The sequence below is a fragment of the Pelophylax lessonae genome, assembly GCF_965119305.1.
Source record: "Pelophylax lessonae genome assembly, chromosome: 5".
NCBI classification, from domain to species: domain Eukaryota; kingdom Metazoa; phylum Chordata; class Amphibia; order Anura; family Ranidae; genus Pelophylax; species Pelophylax lessonae.
Window position 1 is genome coordinate 411,443,252 of NC_138772.1, and position 19,797 is coordinate 411,463,048.

The 19,797-nt window shown below is 46.2% G+C and overlaps 1 protein-coding gene across 2 annotated transcripts in view; it reads right to left on the reverse strand.

Moving 5' to 3' along the window:
- TRAPPC8 (trafficking protein particle complex subunit 8) overlaps nucleotides 1-19,797 on the reverse strand; it is a 220,570-nt gene that overhangs the window by 117,327 nt on the left and 83,446 nt on the right. For both annotated transcript variants that reach the window (XM_082259743.1, XM_082259742.1), the window contains 4 exons: nucleotides 15,602-15,752; nucleotides 15,320-15,420; nucleotides 2,491-2,596; nucleotides 187-318 (listed from right to left, as the gene is read on the reverse strand). In XM_082259743.1, coding sequence (XP_082115869.1) covers nucleotides 187-318; nucleotides 2,491-2,596; nucleotides 15,320-15,420; nucleotides 15,602-15,752 — 490 coding nt within the window. The remainder of the gene's footprint in view (nucleotides 1-186; nucleotides 319-2,490; nucleotides 2,597-15,319; nucleotides 15,421-15,601; nucleotides 15,753-19,797) is intronic.

Here is a 19,797-nt window from a genome sequence, read left to right on the forward strand (position 1 = left end):
AGAAGTTAGGAGAAATCTTGCAAACAGGGTCACAGACAGAAATATAAATCTCTGAAATTTGAACTCTTAATCCCTTTTTCAAAAAGTAAACATAAAAATAGTTGGATTTCCACAAATTAAACAATAATGCATATTTTCGTTTTTTGTTAAGGAATTTCTAAAATCAGAAAATTAACATGTACTCACCTGGCCTGCTTTACTAAAACGATGGCCTGCTAGTATCATATGGAAAGCAAACTTCCTCACCATAGGACTCTTCATGTTAATGAAGCAATGAGCAGCTTGTTCAAGAAGTAGTGCACTCCGCAAATCAGAGTCCTGTGGCCATAAAAAGTTACTGTTTTTAAAAAAACACCAATCAACACAAAACAAAAATTAGTCTACTAAACAAATAAGAATCTGCAAAGTCTTTATGTTCATACTAAGGATAATAAGAAACCTTTTTAAAATATGCTTCGTTACTTTTCTTACATTTTTGGTAGGCATAACTTTTAGCCCCCGTTGACATAGGGGCGATCCGACTTCGGGTGGCGACCTCCGAGATCGCAGTGCGAGCAGCGCGCCGCGACCTCGGAGCGGCCGCCACGGACTTCATAACATTGAAGTCTATGGCGGTCGCCTCCTGGTCGCCCCAAAGAAGCTCCGGACCCTTTTTCTAGGTCGGAGCGACTTGTGTCGCTCCTATTAGAACGGGTCCGCAGCTTCCCTATGGAAGGCGACCTGCGGCGACCTGTGAGGCGACCAGGTCGCCTCACAGGTCGCCTCTATGTGAACGGGGGGTTAAGACATATAGAATGCAACATTAACAGAAACGCGAAGGAGGTAAAACTAAACTCCAACTTTCTTTTCAATAGAACTGAATGGAGCAACGTGTGCTTGGTGGGCGTAGCCATGTGTTTTCTGTGCGGGTTGCGTAAGCAAGCATGCATGAGTGACCTCTTAGCAAGCAGCAGTTGGGGAAGAGAGGAGGATCGGGGTTGCTCTCTGCAAAGCCATTACAGAGGACAGGGAAATAGAACATTTGTTATTTAACCACTTAAAGTTTTACCCCCTTAATGACCAGGCCATTTTTTTGCGATACGGCACTGCGTTACTTTAACTGATAATTGTGCGGTCGTGCGACGCTGTACCCAAATAAAATGCTTTTCTTCCCCACAAATAGATCTTTCTTTTGGTGGTATTTGATCACTTCTGTAGTTTTTATTTTTTTCCCTATAAACAAAAAGAGCGACAATTCTGAAAAAAAAATATAATAATATTTTTTACTTTCTGCTTTAAAACATATCCAATAACAAAATATTAAAAATCTATTTTTTTTTTCTACTAGTAATGGCAGCAATCAGCAATTTTTTGCCGGACTGACAATGCGGCAGACAGATCGGACACCTGACACTTTTAGGGGGACCAGTGACAATACTACAATAATCAGTGCTAAAAATTTGCACTGTTACTGTACTAATGACACTGGCAGGGAAGGGGTTAACAACAGGGGCGATCAAAGGGTTATGGGTGCTCCTAGGGAGTGCTTTCTAACTGTGTGGGGGATGTACTCAATAGATGAACACAGAGACCTGCGTTACTAAGTAGTACAAACACAGGATCCCTGTGTTTATCTGTGACAGAATGGTGGTCTGCCTTGTTAACATAGGGAGCGAAGAACCTGCTGATTGGCTCCCCCTCTGGCCAATTGGCATGCATGCACCCCTACTGTCTATTACACTAAGCGACATACAGGTGTGTCTTTTCGTGTAATAGAGCTGACCTACCGCCGTAAAACTACGGTGGCTGGTCAGCAAGTGGTTAAAAAAATAAATTGCCTTTGGAATCACGAATGCTTTGTCGAAGGTTCCACTTCCTGCTTCTCCCCTACTCACTGCAGAGAGGAATGGAGTGTGGGTAGTGATAACAATTCCATTCCTCCCCTTTCACCACCCACATGAAGGCCCAGAAACACCCACAGTAACCCTTAGACCCACCCACATCAACCCACACAGCTGGTACAATTGACTTCTATAGCCTGCCCTGATACTACAGAGGATCATGGGACATGAACTATCAGGACTGGTAAAGGAAAGACACAGTAAGTCAAAGAAGTTTGAAATTCAGCCAAGAAGAGGAGTGACATCACAGAATCAGAAATCTGCTTTATACAGCGCTAAGTGAAGTAAGTTGTACACAAACTGGCAGTGGGGTTGTGATTCATTTACATGTACAATGCATCAGTTTTGGGGAGGAAAAGCTGAAGTTCTTCTTTAAAAGATGGTAAAATCTTTTTTTTTTTCCTTTTTTAAATTAAAATAATAAACAGGTTTATGCTTACCTGCTCTGTGCAATTGTATTGCAGCACAGAGCGGCCACTAATCTCCTCTTCTGGGGTCCCCTGCCAGTGATCTGGGCTCCTCCTCTTCTGTTCCTGCCACCTACTAGAAAGCCGCTTGTGTTTTGTATTTTCCATCTACTTTAACAGAATCGAATTTAACTTTTACATACCTCACTTGTAAGACGAATTAAAAGGGCGGCAGAGTCTGAATACTTTCCTTGGCTTTTTAAAATTTCAGCACTTAGTAAGACACACCGTTCTGCCAGAACCATACTCCTACAGTAAAAGAAAACATTTACATTTCAGTAAATAACGAACAAGATGTCAAACTTCAGATTTGTTTGCATTTCTGTAATGGAATATGCAAAGCATAAGCAAATATTACAGACCCTTTTGCCATTGGGGCCACCAACTAGGACAGAAAGAAATAATTTATGCCAATACAAATATGTGCAGCTAGTAGTAGTTAGTCACACACAACTTGCTTTTTTACACTTAGCCCCGCTGATGGTCCGCTCTCTTGAAAAATCAAACCAAGCCGCTGGATTGCTTTTACAAGCAGCGCAAGGAGACACCCTACACCCGAGTGGCCAGCTGGCGCTTTCACTGGCTGATCACAGAGATGGAACTGCTCTGTCTACTTCTATGATATTTGATACAGGAAGTGATGAGCACACATCACTTCCAGTTTCCCCGACATAATTTTTAAAAATGGAAAGCATTTGGTCACACTGGTCTTGGTGTAATCAAATGCTTTTAAGGGCAGAGAAGGGATCTGGGGTCTTATTGACCCCAGATCTCTCCATAAAAAGTACCTGTCACTGCCTATTGCAATCACAAGGGAGGTTTACATTCATTGTGGCAACAATATAAGTGATAACAAAAAAAATTTCAGCAACAGTGTAAAAATCAACAACCAACATTTTTTTAAGCACCCCAAACCCCCCTGCTAACAGGCAAAGGCGAACGCATGCCGAGGTCCCGCACCGCATGCAAACAGCGATTGTCCCACATGTGAGGTATCACCGCAAATGTCAGATCATGGGCAGTACTTCTAGTACTAGACCTCCTCTGTAAATCTCTGTAAAGTGGTAACCTGTAAGGCTTTTAAAGCTTCGCTTATGGATAGTAAAATGTATGTTATTTGTTGTCATTGCACAGGCATGTACAATTTTAGTTTCAATAAATTTTTAATTAAGTTAAATTTCAAACAGAAATATGAAACCCATCGGGCCAACAGTTGCACATATAATTACCTATCAGAAAACCTTTTACAAGGTTAATAGAGAAAAAAGTATAGAGGGTGGGGGGGGGGGGGGGGGGGAAGAGAGAGGAAAAGAGCAGGAGGTAGGGTGCCGGTACGACTGATAAAGGTAACAAACAACAGATCGCAATTCTAAAGCGTGACATGTTTGGTGTCTATTTACTCAGCGTAACAATGTTTTATATTTTACCTAAAAATTGGGCCATGCATCGTTTTCTGCATTAAAATGAAAAAAAAAAAAAAAAAACTTTGACTTACCGTAAAATCTATTACTCTGATGTTCATTGACGGACACAGCTCCCGTCATTCTTGATCATTGGGTTATACTGCGCCCTACAGGAGTAGGACTCCTAGGCAGAGAAAAACTCCTGGCTACACCCAAGGGCAGTCCCAGGGGGTATACTTTCTCTCCCTGCTAAAGTCACTCAGTTTTGTTACAAGCAGTGTCAGGAGAATTATACCTCCCCAGAGGGTTGGGTGCTGTGTCCATCAATAAACATCAGAGAAATAGATTTTATGGCAAGTCAAAAATCCCATTTTCTCTTTTGTTCATTGAGGGACACAGCTCCTGCCATTCTTGACTATTGGGACGTCCCAAAGCAGTGTTAAACATAAGGGGGTGAGAAAACAGCAAGAAAATTCCCAAGGCTAAACATTAGCCACCCAGGCAACAGGGATCAACCAAAACAACTGGAGCCTACCTGAAACAAACAACACACAATCAAAAAGGATCAGGTCCTCTTAAAAACAGCAGCCTGCAAAACCTTGCGGCCAAAGGAAGCATCCGCAGATTGCAACACATCCACTTTATAAAACTTTGTAAAAGTGTGCACCGACGACCAGGTAGCCACCTTGCAAACCTGCGTCACTTACGCCTGATGACAGAAGGCCCTAAGCACCCTAGTAGAGTTCGCCTTAACAGGGAAATGAGGCACCTACTCCTGATGGAACAGGCCTGAACCACCATCTGTCTGATCCATCTGGAAATGGTCGCAGAGGAAGCGGACAACCATTTCTGAGGCCCATCCATAAGCACAAATAGTGAGTCTGACTTCCAAAAAGACTCCGTCCGAGGTCCATTCGTGACCACAAATCAAGAGTGACTTCCTGAAAACTTCCTGGGACAGAGGGAAGGCAACACTAAGTCTTCATTCAAATGAAAGTCAGAGACCACCTTAGGAAGGAAAAACGGACAGGGGCGTAGCACCACCTTACCCTTGTGAATCACCAGACAAGGTGGACAGTATAACGCTCGCCTGTTCCGACGCCCTGCGCGCAGAGGTGATACCCACCAAAAAGGCCACCTGCTGGGACAGCGTAAGCAGGGGAATCTCCAGAATATTTTCAAAGGGAAGTTTCTGTAGAGCTGAAAGCACCAAATTGTGATCCCAAGGCAGCAACAGAGGCCGCGCTGGAGTGATCAAATGTCGGACATCCTAAAGAAAGATACGCACCAGGGAGTGTGTGGCCAAAGGTCGTTGGAAGAAGACCGCCAAAGCTGACACCTGGCCCTTGATGGTACTCAAAGCCAACTTCTGTTCAACCCACCGTTGAAGGAAGGTTAAGATCAAGAAGGAGCGAGGATGCACCCTAAAAGACTCACACCACCCAATGTACGTCTTCCACATACGGCGGTAGATCTTCTTTGAAGGAGATTTCCTACCTTTTAACAACGTAGGAATCACAGACTCAGAAAAACCTCTATCCTTTAGCACCTGGCATTCAACAGCCAAGCCGTCAAAGCCAGCGACTGTAAAGCAGGATGGAAGAGCAGTCCTTGGGACAGCAGATCCTCCCTGAGAGGAAGCTTCCAAGGAACGCCAGATCGGCGTACCAAGCCTGGCGAGGCTAGTCCGGGGTAGACATATGCCGGTTTTCGGTAATTCGATATATCGCGGTATTGCATAGCCACGGTATTGTTATTGTGGCATTTTTAAAATACCGAGTTTCTCTGTCAAGTCTGCCTGACTTGTGAATTGATACATTTCAGTGAGCTGGATGACTCATTCACTCACACAGCTAACCCCTTTCAGCATTAAGTCTCCCAGTAACTATAAACAAAAATGATTACATTTGTATCTTTTCCTTCCCTCTGCCAGGGAGAAAGGAAGTTTAACCTCTTAAAGACTGGACCTTTCTCTGACACTTGTTGCTTGCAAGTTAAAATCAGTTTTTTTTTTGCTAGAAAAGTACTTAGAACCCCCAAACATTTTATATATTTTTTTAGCAGAGACCCTACAGAAAAAAATGGCGATTGTTGTAATATATTATGTCACACTGTATTTGCGCAGCAGTCTTTCAAACGCAATGATTAGACTTTAATGAATAAAAAAAAAAAAACGTAACAGTAAAGTTATCCCAATTTTTTTTTTTGTTACACAGAGAATCGTGATCTTTATTCCAAGCTAAAAAATCGTGATTCTCATTTTGGCCAGAATCGTGCAGCTCTAATAAATATATATATATATATATATATATATATATATATATATATATACACACACGCATAGCAGCCCACATTACATTATTATATAGCCATCAAGCAGTGTCTACAAAAAATGCAGAAAGCTTGCCAGAGCAGGAACTGCAGGTTAGTCGCATGGTGCAAAAGCAGGATGGATTTCAAGGCCACTGAATTTTAAAAAAATGCTGCATGCACCTTTTTCTGCGGAAAATGAGGGCATAGCAGCCCAAATCAGTGGGCTGCTATGCCTGTGCAAATGTGGGCCGCCAACCCGCATACATGTGAACCACCAACCCGCATACATGTGAACCGCCAACCCGCATACATGTGAACCAGGCCTAAAGCAATAGTAAAGTCATTTATAAACAACACCTCCTTCAGGTTTAACCACTTCTTGACCACAAGGATTTGCCCTCTTAATGACCAGGCCATCGGATCGGAGCCGAGCGCCAGGACCAGTTATCACCAGTTAGGCCAGACACTGCTTGATGACCTATTTTAGGCTTGGTTCACAGAGTCTGTACTGACTGACTATATAATAATGTGCATAAGTGAACCAAAGCCCCTAAATTCAGCAATGAAATTGAAGTGAGGTGGAAATTTAATAATTTAAATTTAATAATAGAATACCGTGATAATACCGTATACCGTGGCAAAACCTTAATCAATTAATCGCAGCATGAAAATCTGATACCGTCACAAGCCTAGTCCGGGGCCACTAAGATGACCAGAATCTCTTCTGCCTCGATCCTGCACAGGAGTCTGGGCAGAAGCTTGAGAGGAGGGAAGGAGTATATCAGACGATACTGACCCCACGGGACCATCAGCGCGTCTGTGGCGTCTGCCAGTGGATCCCTTGATGGAGCCACAAATCTATGCACCTTTCTGTTGAGCCGAGACGCCAACAGATCCACCTCAGGAGCGCCCCACCAAAGCTGATGAAACAACTCTGGATGGAGGGACCACTCCGAGGTTCAACACCTGCCGATTGAGGTAGTCCGCCTGCCAATTTTCCACCACGGGAATGTGTATGGCGGAGAGGGCTGGAACTAATCGTTCTGCCCCACCTTAGAATGCCAGCTACCTCCAGAGCCACCAGGGCACTTCTTGTGCCCCCTTGGTGATTGACATAAGCCACAGTTGTGGCATTTTCAGATTGAATGCACACTGGGCATCCCTGAATACGAACTGTCCAAGGATCCAGACACAGAAAGAGAGCGAAGTCACCATATCAGGGACTCCATTGTTCCCTGACTCAGCCAGATCTGATTGTCCAGAGACTGCGGAGTCTTGTCCCACTTGGTTAGAATCTCCCTTTGCAGGGACCTCGTATGAAACTGTGCAAACGGAGCCACCTCAAAAAGGTAGATACCATCAGGCCCAGCACCTGCATGCTGGAGGGATGACCATCAGTTGGACAACAGGGGACGAATTGCAGCCTGCAATTCTTGGAGTTTGTCCAGACAAAGGACCACTCTGGCTACGGCCGATTTCAGAGTCAGGCCCAAATAGTTCAGCTTTGTGGATGGAACCAGGGAAGACTTCTGAAAATTCAGAATCCAGCCAAACGCCGGCAGAGTTCTTATTGTGATTTCCAGGATCTCCACCAGAGCAGAAGGAGATCGTCCAAGTAGCCCAGTACTGCGATCCCCGGTTGGCGTAGCAGGACTAACACCGGAACCAACACTTTTGTGTAGACCCGACGAGCAGAGGTGAGCTCAAAGGGCGCCACAAACCGATAATGCTCCTCTCCCACAGCAAAGCGAAGAAAACGCTGGTCACCCGAATAGGGGTGAGGGCGCACCTTCATGCAGAAGGAGCCTTGTTCGCAGGTCTGGAGAAGCCCGCTCTCGGCTTGCCAGACCGGTTCGTATGGATCAGCCAGAGGAAGTCCTGAAAAGCTTCAAGTCCTTCTCAGTCCCCCCTGAGGAGCAAAAAAAAAAAAAACTTCTAACGAGCCGAGAAGGAAGGTCCACATCTACAACGAGGTTCCTTGCTCTTAGTAGCCTGTGGAAGAAAGGTACTCTTCCCCCCCTGTAAAACCTTCAATGATGTCATCTAGGGTAGCTCCAAACAGGCGATCTCCTTGACAGGGAATAGATCAATTAAGGTCTTTTTAGAAGTCTGATCTGCAGACCAGCATTTAATCAAAACGTCATGCCGAAGACCCTCGCCAAAACAAGGAGGCGAGCCATCAGAGGGGCTGCATCCAAAGAGGCGTCACAGATAAACTGCAGCCACTGAACCAGCTGGTCCGCCAGCGCAGCATAGGCAGGGGGGGAGCCGTTTTCCCTCCAGGTCACAGCATAGTAGCTTAGCCCACTCGGTCAGAGGGCTATGGTAAATACAGACCTCATTGCCGAACCACAGGGGTAACGCCTAGTAAAGTGCTTAGGAACCCCCGCAGGGACGCTTTGGTCGTCCCCACTCTGTTGCAACAATTCTGTCAAAATAAGCAGGGAAAGGAAACACCTTTACCTCTCTGGATGACTTGAGTGCCAAAGGGTACCTACGCCTACGTCGCAGCTTCAGCTGCGCCCTCCTTCATGGTCTCACACACAGATACAATCCGTGCATCCACCAGTGCCTTTTCATGCCCGGTCGCAGACGTGTAGGAATCACTCTCTCTATCAGAGGATTCCAAGCACATGGTCGCAGACCCAGAAGGGGACCCATGTCCGCAGCGGCCAAATCAAATTCAGGATCTGATGAGACAGAAGAGGCAGGGGAATGCGGGGGGCTTTTTACTAGCACGTCGCCCGCAAGCCGCTTCCACCCGACACACAAGGGACTCCAGGACCACCGTCAGTGCATGGATGGTTGGTTTGAACCCGGAGGGCCCCACAGCCCTAGAGAGGGGATGATGTGGGGAAATGTGCATCAAAAACTCCATGAGTCACCAGGGGGACCCCATAAAAAAGTGTCACACACTGCTAAGGGACGATCCCCACCGCGCTGGCAGCACCACCCGGTTGCCAATCACAAGGCACAGTGCGCTTCTCAGCAGAGAGGGAGAGGACCCCACCAGACTCACCACCCGCAACCACCAGGAGAATCTGCATTACACGTGCGTCGATCTGGAAGCTAAACGATCCAGGAGTAAACACCAGGGAAGAAGGAGGGGCTCCCACCACCGAAGAGTCCACCCACAGGGCTCAGCTGTCATGGCCACCGCTATTTGCAATGCAAACCACAAAAAATGGCCGCCGGACTACACAAACATGGCCGCCATGTATAGAGATACACAGGCTACAACAAAATGGCGGTGCCATGAGGTATACAGGGACCCAGACCTCAAAGACAGATCCAGGCAGGACAGGGGACCCTGGCAGGAGCCCCCACCAGGTACACACCCCCTCCTACGCAAAGTCGAACGTCCCAGCGTCAGCCATCCCAAGGAGGGGCCCATGTCCTCCCCAAGACCCTTCAGGGACAGAGGGGGGAAGGCTACTCACCATACCAGGAGCCAGGTGGGCACTGCCCCAGACAGATCTTCCTCTCTATTAAAATGGGGGCGGTCGACCAGGAGGAATGCTGCGTCTCAGGCCGGGACCCGGTTGTATGCGACCTCACGAGACATTTAACTCGCAGGGCCAGCCCCTGTCAAGTGGGGCTATGTAGCGGCCATCCTAGTGCGGAGCTGAGGTCTGCGTGCACTCACTGGCCAGACTGGGGTGAACACTGGATCTAGATTATGCAGCCCGTCTCCCAGGATCTCACAAGAAAAATTCAGGAGGAAAAAATTGGATATTTGTAAGAACTTACCGTAAAATCCTTTTCTCTGAGTCCTCCGACAGACGCAGCTCTTTGTGGTGTTCCTTCACGAATGGGTAATGCGCCATCTACAGGAGTAGAATAGGCAGTGAAAGCTTTTCACTAGACACGCCTATAGGGGCTGTCCCTCATGACATTACCCCAGACACACCGTGCTCACTAATCAGTTTCGTAGCAAGCAGTGAAAGAAAACACCACCAACCCCAAAAATAGAGGGGCGGGAGCTGCATCTGTCAGAGGATTCAGAGAAAAAGGATTTTACAGTAAGTTCTTCCAAAAATCCAATTTCTCTTACGTCCTCTGACAGACGCAGCTCTTCAATGTTTCTTCACGAATGGGACATCCCAAAGCAGTGTAGGCATGAGGGGTATACGCAACCAAAAAAACAGTTAACTAAATTTCCAAGGCAAAATAACAGCCAATCGGGCAACAAAAGCCTCAACCAACACTAACAGGAGCTTAGCCCAAAACAAAATTTCACTTCCGAAAGAGAAAACCAAGTCTCTTCGCAAACAGCAGCCTGCAAAACTTTGCGGCCAAAAAGGAAGAATCTGAGGATGTCATTAAAACAATCTTGTAGAATTTTGTAAAAAGTGTGAACAGGCGACCAAGTCGCTGCTTTACACACCCGAGCAACAGAAGCCTAAAGGCAAAAGCCCAAGAGGCACTCAGTGGTCTAGTAGAATGTGCCCTCAGGGAAAGGAGGAACCTGACCGTTCAAAATCATAGGCCCGAACTACAGCCTGTCTGATCCATATTGATATGGTTGAAGGAGATACAGCCGAACCCGCACGGGATCCCTCCGGAAGGCAAACAGAGAATCAGATGTCCGAAAGGATGCCGTGGCTGACAGGTAAACCCTGATCGCCAGAACCATATCCAGTGAATGCAAAGCAAATTCCTAGGGATGCTCGAACTTAGCACAGAGCGAAGGCAACACAATATCTTTATTAAAGGTGGAAAGCCAACACCACCTCAGGGAGAAAAGATTGGTTAGGTCGTAGAACAGTCGTTAACCCTATGAACGACCATTTATGGCGAACGGCAAGGCAGAGCCTCCAACTCAGACACCCTGCAAGCAGAGGTGATAGCCACAAAAGGCAACAAATGCAGAGAGATTCCTCTGACACTGGCAAAGGGAGACCGTTAAAGAACGGACAGAAACAAATACAGATCGCACAGAGGTAAAAGGCGATCTCCTCAGCGGAGCCAGATGACACACCCCTAGAATAAGGGTGAAAATCAAGGAGTTAGTCGCCAAGGGACGTTGGAAGGAAAATGGCTAAGGCCGACACCTGACCATTGATCGTGCCGTGCCCAAAGTCAAACATCGCTCCACACTTTCCTGCAAGAAGGCCAAGACCCTCGCCACCGAAAAAGAGCGAGGAAGCAACCCTTACGACTCACATAAGGTAATATACATCTGCCAAGTAGGATGATAAAGCATCCCGGAAGTCGCCTACCTGGCCTCAACAAGGTAGGAACCACAAAATCTGAGAGATCCTTGACTCTCAACACCTGGCCTTCAACAGCCATGCCGTTAAGGCCAGTGACCGTAAGCAGGATGGAAGATTGGCCCTTGAGACAGCAGATCCCCTCTCAGAGGCAGTCGCCAGGAAGCTTGACGACCTATGAACAAGGTCTGCGTACCAAGACCGGAGAGGCCAGTCTGGGGCCACCAGAAACACCTGCACCACCTCCACAGCCAACCTGCGGAGGAGCCTGGACAACAGATGTACAGGTGGGAAGGCACAAATCAGCCTGCCCCAAGGCATCACCAATTCGTCCGTGGCGGCGGCCAGAGGATCTCGAGCCCTGGACACAAACCGCCCTACCGTTTAGTGGGATGCAAACAGATACACCTCTGGAGTACCACATCGGGCACACAGGAGACGAAAAACCCCGCATGCAGGGATCATTCCCCCTGATCCAGAACCTGACGACTCCGGTAATCTGCCTGCCAGTTCTCCACTCCTGGAAGTGAACTGCGGAGAGAGCCAGAACGCGAGTTTTGGGCCAAGACAGAAACCCTCCTACTTATTTGGCCGCCCGGGCACACATGGTGCCCCCAAAAGAGTGTCCAGCACTCCACCCCAGCCCGCCAGGCTGGCATCCGTGGCGACCACCATCCACAACAGAGGCAGAAAAGACCCACCCTGGCCCAGAGCGGGCAACACAAGCCACCACGAGAGCCCCGACCTCGTGAGATGGCTCAGACATATCCTCCTGTCCAAGGACTGTGGATCTCTGAGCCACTCGACAAGAACCTCCACTGTAGAGGTCACGTGTGAAATCGAGGAAACGGGGGGAGCGCAGACTTCTGGAAAGTGATGGTCCACCCAGACGCCCAAAGGGTCTGAACCATGAATTACAGGTCGCCCCACAGGGTTTGGCGACAACCCGCTTTTAACAGGAGATAGTCCAGATAATCGAGGAACCCAAACCCTGTGTGCGGGAATAAAGCCAACACTAAGGTCAAAACCCTGGTGAAGACCCAGGGTTTCCGGGCACTGTGAACAGGTTTGAATAAAAAATCCCCTTTAAGCGAACAGGAGGAATGCCCAAGGACTAAAAACCCCCTTACTGTGCCAGAACCTGGAGCAGCCACCGCTATGCAAGCTGTCTTCAGCAAGTGAAACTCTGGGAGGAAGTGACCGAACATCACTAGAGGCCGAACCCACTTAACTACAATAACATGGTGCCATAGAAAAGTATAGGAAAGCACAGGGAATATGGCCGCCGCCCATATAGCATGGCCTGCCCACACTTAAGAAGTCGCCAAACACTCAGCAAGGCAAGGAAAATGGCTGCTGCCCTTAAACTGATGCAGCCTGATGCCCACACCCAAAATGACGGCCGAAAACGATGTCAAGCGTTCAGGAGCCCAGAGAATGAGTCTACCGTGGAAATTCACTTCAGAGGACCCCCCCAGGACAAGGTAACAGCTTCACACCCCCCAGGCATCAGATGCCGCTATAGCGCCCCCAGTGGGAGCGGGGAGGGCAGGACTTGTCCTGACAGGCCATACGATCTTTCAGAGAGCACAGCCCTGTTATACCCAGGAGTGGGCAAACATCACCCCCACAGATAACTGTCCCAGGGACACAGGCAGCATCACTCACCATACCATGGACCGTGGGGCTCTGCTCCAAGGCAGTTCGCCTCTCACCCGGGGTGGGTGTGCTCCCAGCCAAAGAGGGGTACGGTGCAACTCAGTGCGTTCCAGGTTGATGCGTCCAGGCGAAGCATCTGCTCACAGGCTCGTACCCATCCGTCGGGGCTCTGTCATGGCGAGGCCTGAGCGGACCACAACCTGCTCACGCTCGTAGGCCAGGCTGGGAGACCGTAAGGATCTAGATTATCCAGTGCGAAACCTCAGCCCGGCTGTCGCTTCTAGTTCACCAGGAGGATCCCCCTGACACTAGCTTGCGAGTGAGTAAAGAAAAAAAAACACAAACATTTCTCAGAATAAAATAAAAACTGAGACTGGAGTCCCAGCAGGGAACCTAGGTCCTACTTCTAACACTAGGCAGCAAGAAACTGATTAGTGAGTATGGTGTGTCTGGGGTAATGTCATGAGGGACAGCCCCTATAGGCATGTCTACTGAAAAGCTTTCACTGCCTAGTCTACTCCTGTAGATGGCACATTACCCATTCGTGAAGAAATATTAAAGAGCTGCGTCTGTCAGCGGACGTAAGAGAAAATCTTCTATCTAAAAAATGTTGCCTGGGCCAAAGATCCCAGCAAGTAACTCGCTCCTTACTTCTGACAAGGCAGAAAAAAAAACTGAGTGACTATAGCAGGGAGAGGGACTATACCCCCTGAGACTGCTCATGGGTGTAGCCAGAAGTTTTTTTCTGCCTAGTGTCCTACTCCTTAGGGGGCAGTATAACCCAATGGTCAAGAATGACAGGTGCTGTGTCCGTCAAAGAACGAAAGAGAAAAAGTGATTTTTTTTTCCAAACAAAATTGCGTTTAAAAAAAAGAGCTAAATAACGTGTGAGAAAGTGCAACACCCACCAATTTATTCTCTGTAATGTTTGGGGGTTCTAAGAAATTTTCTAGCAAAAAATAAACATTAAAAGTTTAAGTCACCATAAAGCCCCAAACATTCCTAAAAGTACTTTTGCCTAATGAAGAAAAAAGGGACAAGTAGATTGGGACCACAATTTAGTCCCTTAGACAAGTTGTTCCACACCCCTGAACTTGACTTGTCCATTAATGGTGAAGATGTCTGCTGCTTATTCAAGCAGCTTCCTTGGCTTTTGTGTATCAGAACATACCATAGCATTTATAGACACACAGGTAACCCAGTCACCCTTATCTGAACACCATATCAAACCCTTTGGGTCTAAGTAAATACCTAAGCACTAATCTGGTTGTTGCATATAAATATAGGGAAAAGCTGCAAGGTAAATCAAGGAGACTTTGTAAGGCCCCTTTTATGTGTGGAGGACCTGCTCAGCAGGGAATCTGTCCGCTGATACCTGTTGAGCAGGCAGATGGCTCCACTTTTGCAAAGTGGACACAGACAAAGCCCACTGTCCTCAATGGGCGGTTGGATGTAAGCCTCTTAAAGAAAATGCTATTTTTGCAAGTTTTTATTGAATATACAAATCAATAGATTTTTAAAGAGCCATATGGCCTGTGAAGGCCCAAATTACTCACCTATGGGCAATACATTTTTGTTCTAATGGGACTGGAATTTTGTAATCAGCTTGTTAAGTTCCACAGAAGTGACTTCACTGGCACACTAAGTATGAAGAACTCAAGTACTGCTCTCTGGCAATCATATTCAAATAGGTTTTGGATAGTAAAAAATAGTAAGTAGTAACAAATGTTTTCAAATACTATTTACAAACTACAATACCCAGCAGGTCTTTAAGGCCCTTTTCACACCAGCGGACCAATCGGATCCGCCTGTCCGTTTTTCAGGCAGAGCCGACTGGACCACCAATTCTTCTTTATGGGGCAGCGGATGTCAGCAAACATGTGTCAGCTGCCACCTGCCCGCACGCGTTCCGGTTTGCTAAAAACAGACAGATGGGGATACGTTTGTCATTCGTCTGCCGGATCAGACGACAATCAAGATGGAAACAGACATGCAGTTTATTTCCATCAGACTGCCTCATAGAGAACAGCGAGCCGTGTCCGCTCTGCATAGCGAAGTGGACTCAGACCTGTCATCCGACTGCTCAGATGGGATCAGCAGAGAGATCCCCCAGTAAACAGGCAGATCTGCTTGGACGGATTCCGCCCCATGTGAAAGGGGCCTAAAGCATTTATTTATGCTTGTCACCCAATGCTACATTTTTCAAATTAGGAACTTGTACATTTTCTGTTGCTCAAACCTAAGAAATAAATTATGTGATATGTAGAAGCATTCTCTCAAAAAAGTAATCGACTAAGTATTATACCACACTTAGAGCAGACAGTTTGAATGTGTATTTATCTACACAAAGGAGTCTTACATGACCAGCAAAGTGATATTCTTACTTGCATATATCTCTGTATGTCTGTATTGCTGTGTCCATGTAATGAGCAGGGTATGGTCTGGGAGCACCAGGCTGTAGAAAAGCAGACACTGCAGCCATTTCCTGGAATACATGCACACGTGACAAGTTAAACACAATTGACAGAGGGGAAACAAAGCAGGAAACATGATCTGAATTATCTAAGACCGGAAAAGAAAAATAAATTGCAAAACGTCATATTCTATTAATCCAAAATAATTTATATCAAGGGCTACTAAAATAGTCAGTACAGTGCAGTACATACCAGAGCCCCTGCAGCATAAAGCATTGCCTGGTCACCTAGAAAGTCCTTTTTTGCAGTGTGATAGCAGCTGTATGCCAGATCATAATGCTGCACCAGAAAACACAGATCAGCCATTTTCCTTATCTGTAGTTCGGGTGCCTCAGGTGGATATCTGAAACAAATACAAAACACTTCAATTGGAAGGGTGGGGCCTTTCAAAATGCTTAGACATAGACCAGGTTATAGGGATGTAAAAACAGTTCAGTGTATTAAGAGTGAAGTTATCATGACAGCCTGTAATAACAAGTTTACTGCAAACCCCATTAAAAGATAACTTGGGTAAAATAAAAGAGCAACTTGCTCATTAATGACTAAATGCATTAAAAAGTGAAAATCGGCAATGTTTTACTAACACATAACTTTTGCTTCTCCTTCCTCATTTGTACAAATCAAAGAACAGTATCTTAGCTGGCATAGGCCTTATTTAAAGAGGAATTGAAGTCTGGAAGCTGTGCCCAAAAAAAAGGTAAACATAGGACAAAAGACTAGTCACCAGTATCTGTTCTTTCTCAATGTGGACATTGGTAAAGGCAGGGGTTTGCTTCCTCACGCCACCACCTCTAAGAACAGAGCAGGACAGTAAAGACATCCCCAAATTTAAAAGGACTAGCAGTCACACAAAGCAGTTCCCTTCTGCTGTTGGATCCACTTAAAAGATTATTCCAGACATGGTATATTTTTTACATAGATACATTGGTTGGCCTTTGACAGCACTGTAAAGCAATCCAGATCACTATCCCAAAACAGCTGACCACAGAAAACGTTACCAAGATCATGGCTGTAGCTGATCTTGTAATATCCACTTGTTGACAGAACATTTATATACATTTGTCGGTCAGCAAGTGGTTAAGAGATGTTTTTCTTTTATTTGTGGGCAGTAGGGCACAAGACTACAATCCTGCTGCCTGTCTAAGTGACACCTCATCGTTGTTAACTGTAGACAGGTATACAAGTGTTGCAGTGCACTGCTGTTCATTTTGAATGGCACGCCAACTCATACAGTATAAGCAGTAAAAATAGATGCTATAATGCACTGCAGAACATGGATGTTTTTGAGTTGTCAAAAAAAAAAAAAAAAGGTGATGTATCTTTTGCACACCAAAAGCCTTTTTAAATGAAACACAACCTTAACAGAACATGCCTCAATGCACAAAAACATGAACACGTCTTAAATAAATACAGCAAAAAGCTGTAGATCACAGGCGTGCAGTTCATTCTGCACCCATTTTTGTGACCCGTTTTCAGCACACAGCGGGCTGAAGCAGGGGGGAGTGATGCTGCATCCACCTAGGTGAATGTGAATCTTTTTTTATTTTTTATTTTGTTTTTTTTTAGGTGAATATGAAAAAAGGTAGTCGTAGCCGAGTGGTTAAGGCGATGGACTAGAAATCCATTGGGGTCTCCCCACGCAGGTTCAAATCCTGCCGACTGCACCCTTGTCAAATGTGTGGTGTACCTTCCGTAGTGCGAATTGTGAATCTTAAAAAAAACAAACCTACATACACACATCTCTTTTAATAGGCACCAATAGTTTAATAAATATGGCATGAGTGTATTGAATTCAATCAATCAGACTACATCCAAAAACCTAAAGAAACCTGAAGCACTTATTACACCTGCCTAAGGATTTGTGATTTGATTTAACCACTTTTGAGTCACACAGTCCTTCCACAATACATAGCAAGGGAGATTGCTCTACTATTACTTGGTTCAGCCTCAGAACTTGCTGGATCACCTACTCGCTTTCCCATACCTAGGCTGATCAGAAAGGGGGTGACAAGAATCTAGAAAATTAAACCAGGAAACGGGGATGTTGCATGCCTGGCTATGCAGCGTGGCAGAAGTGTGTCAATCACAAAACTGGCTAAGCAAGATTACAAACCCTTTGAATGCAAGCTTATGTCATGCCTCAAGCATACAGTTTAGAATGTTAAATTTGTCTTTGGATTCACCTAGTAGTCAAAGTGTGCAACCCCACATTAATTAATAAGTGGTAGAAAAAATTTGATTTTTGTACTAACGTAAAATCCATTTCTTTCGTTCATTGATGGACACAGTGCTCCATAAATCATAACTACTAGGTTATAGTGCCTCCTCCAGTAGTAGGACTAGGCAGAACAAAAAACACCCAGCTACGCCCCTGGGTGGTATATAACCCCCTCCCCTGTTTGTTTATCACACCAGCACTTTGTTACTGTCACTTTATTGATTGCACATATCACTTTATGCTCACCATTTATGTGTTTACTTTTTATCTCCAATTTATATATCAACGTATAGATTTTTTAAATTTTTTATCACGTTTCTATATAGATTTATTCACAGTGTTTTACATCTAATTGCACATTAGTATTTTTTTTATCCCTTCCATATTAGTGTATTTTTACCTTTTAATAGGCAGCGCCATTTTACCTCGTTTTACTCTTTTACTATCGGATATAGCCCTTTGGACTATATTTTGGGGTGGGCTGCAGCCTTACTCACATCCATTAGCGCGGAATTTTTATCTCTTTTAGAATTAGAATCAGACCTAGGTAAATCAATTCCCTGGTCAACGATAGGGGGGACCTTAGGTAGTTCGGACATTACCTGAACCTTTGCAGTAATTAAATCCGCAGGAGACGACTCGGGACCTAAAAAACCTGAAAAGAACAAACTTTGTCCCCCTTTCTGTGTACCCCAAAAGAAACAAGGCCCTAAATTAGCGAAGATGTCCTCCCACCCTGATAATGGGTGAAGGCAGACCTTTATGCTTAAGGGGACTTGTCTGCAGGTCCGGAGAAGCAAGCTCTAGGCTTACCAGGCCAAGGTTGCCTGGAACCTTCCAGGGAAGATTTGAAAGATCCATTTCCCTTATTCTCAGACCCCAGAAGCACAAAATAATTTTCTATGTGCTGAGAAGGAAGGCCCCCGTCTGCGACAAGGCTCCTTCCCTTTTCTGGATTGTTGCAGGAAGGATACTCCCCCCCCCCCCCCGTGATACCCTTCATGATGTCATCCAGGGTAGCCCCAAACAGGCTATCACCTTGAAAGGGCAGATCAATGAGACCTTTCTTGGAGGCTTGGTGTGTGGACCAATTCTTAAGCCACAGCACACGCCTAATCACCATCAATGAAACAAGGTTTGGACAGGACAGGACAGGTATCCAAAGCTGCATCACAAATAAAATGCAGCCCATGGACCAACTGGTTTGCTAAATCAACATAAGCAGCGGGGACCTGCTCACCCCCCAGGCCCTGGCGCAAAAGTTTGGCCCATTCAGTTAGGGTCTGAGACACCAGGGCTGAGGCAAAGACTGGCCGTAATGCCGAACCAGCCACAGTAAACATGCTGCGTGCCACAGCCTCCGCTTTCCTTTCAGGCGGATCCTTAAAAAGGACAGGGATTCCTCTACTGGGATCATGATTGCTTTATTCAATCTGAAAACAGGAGAGTCCACCATTGGTGAACTAGTCCACTTTTTTTGAAGTGACTCCTCAAAACGGTAACGTACAGCAAACGTTTGGGGACCACAAAGGGTAATTTTGGTTGTTCCCATTCCTTACAGGAAAACCTGTCAAAATAAGGCACATAAGGAAACACCTTTGGACTACGAGGTGACTTATGCGTACCAAATGACACAGCCACGTCCGTGGCTACATCAGCCGCATCCTCAATTGTTAAAGTCCCACACACTGCAGTGATCAGTGCATCTACAAGCGCTTTATCATTCGCTGCTATGATCATGGACGAATCATCTTCACTATCGGACGGATCAGGGGATGTAATATTAAGTCCCCCTGGACGAGCCACGTCCACGACGGCATCAGGCTCAGAATCAGATAAGACAGACTGAGCAGGGTAAGGCTTCCTCCTGGGCCTTTGCCCACACGCCACTTCCACTCAGGACACTAAGGACTTCAGGACCGCCGTCAGCGACACCATGGGAAGCTGGGGTTCCGAGGGACCTGCCACCTCCATGAGGGGGTCAGTGTGGGAGATGTGACCCTGAGACTCCATAAAGAAAGAAGACCTTGTAGTACAAAAACGATCTTTTGGCACCACTTATAAGATCCCCTCAAGGCTCAGGGCACCCATCGGCAGAGAGAGTGATAACGGGAACCCCCGAGGACTCACCCTACTGACCAGAGGAGAGCCGAGAAATTGAATCCAGCAT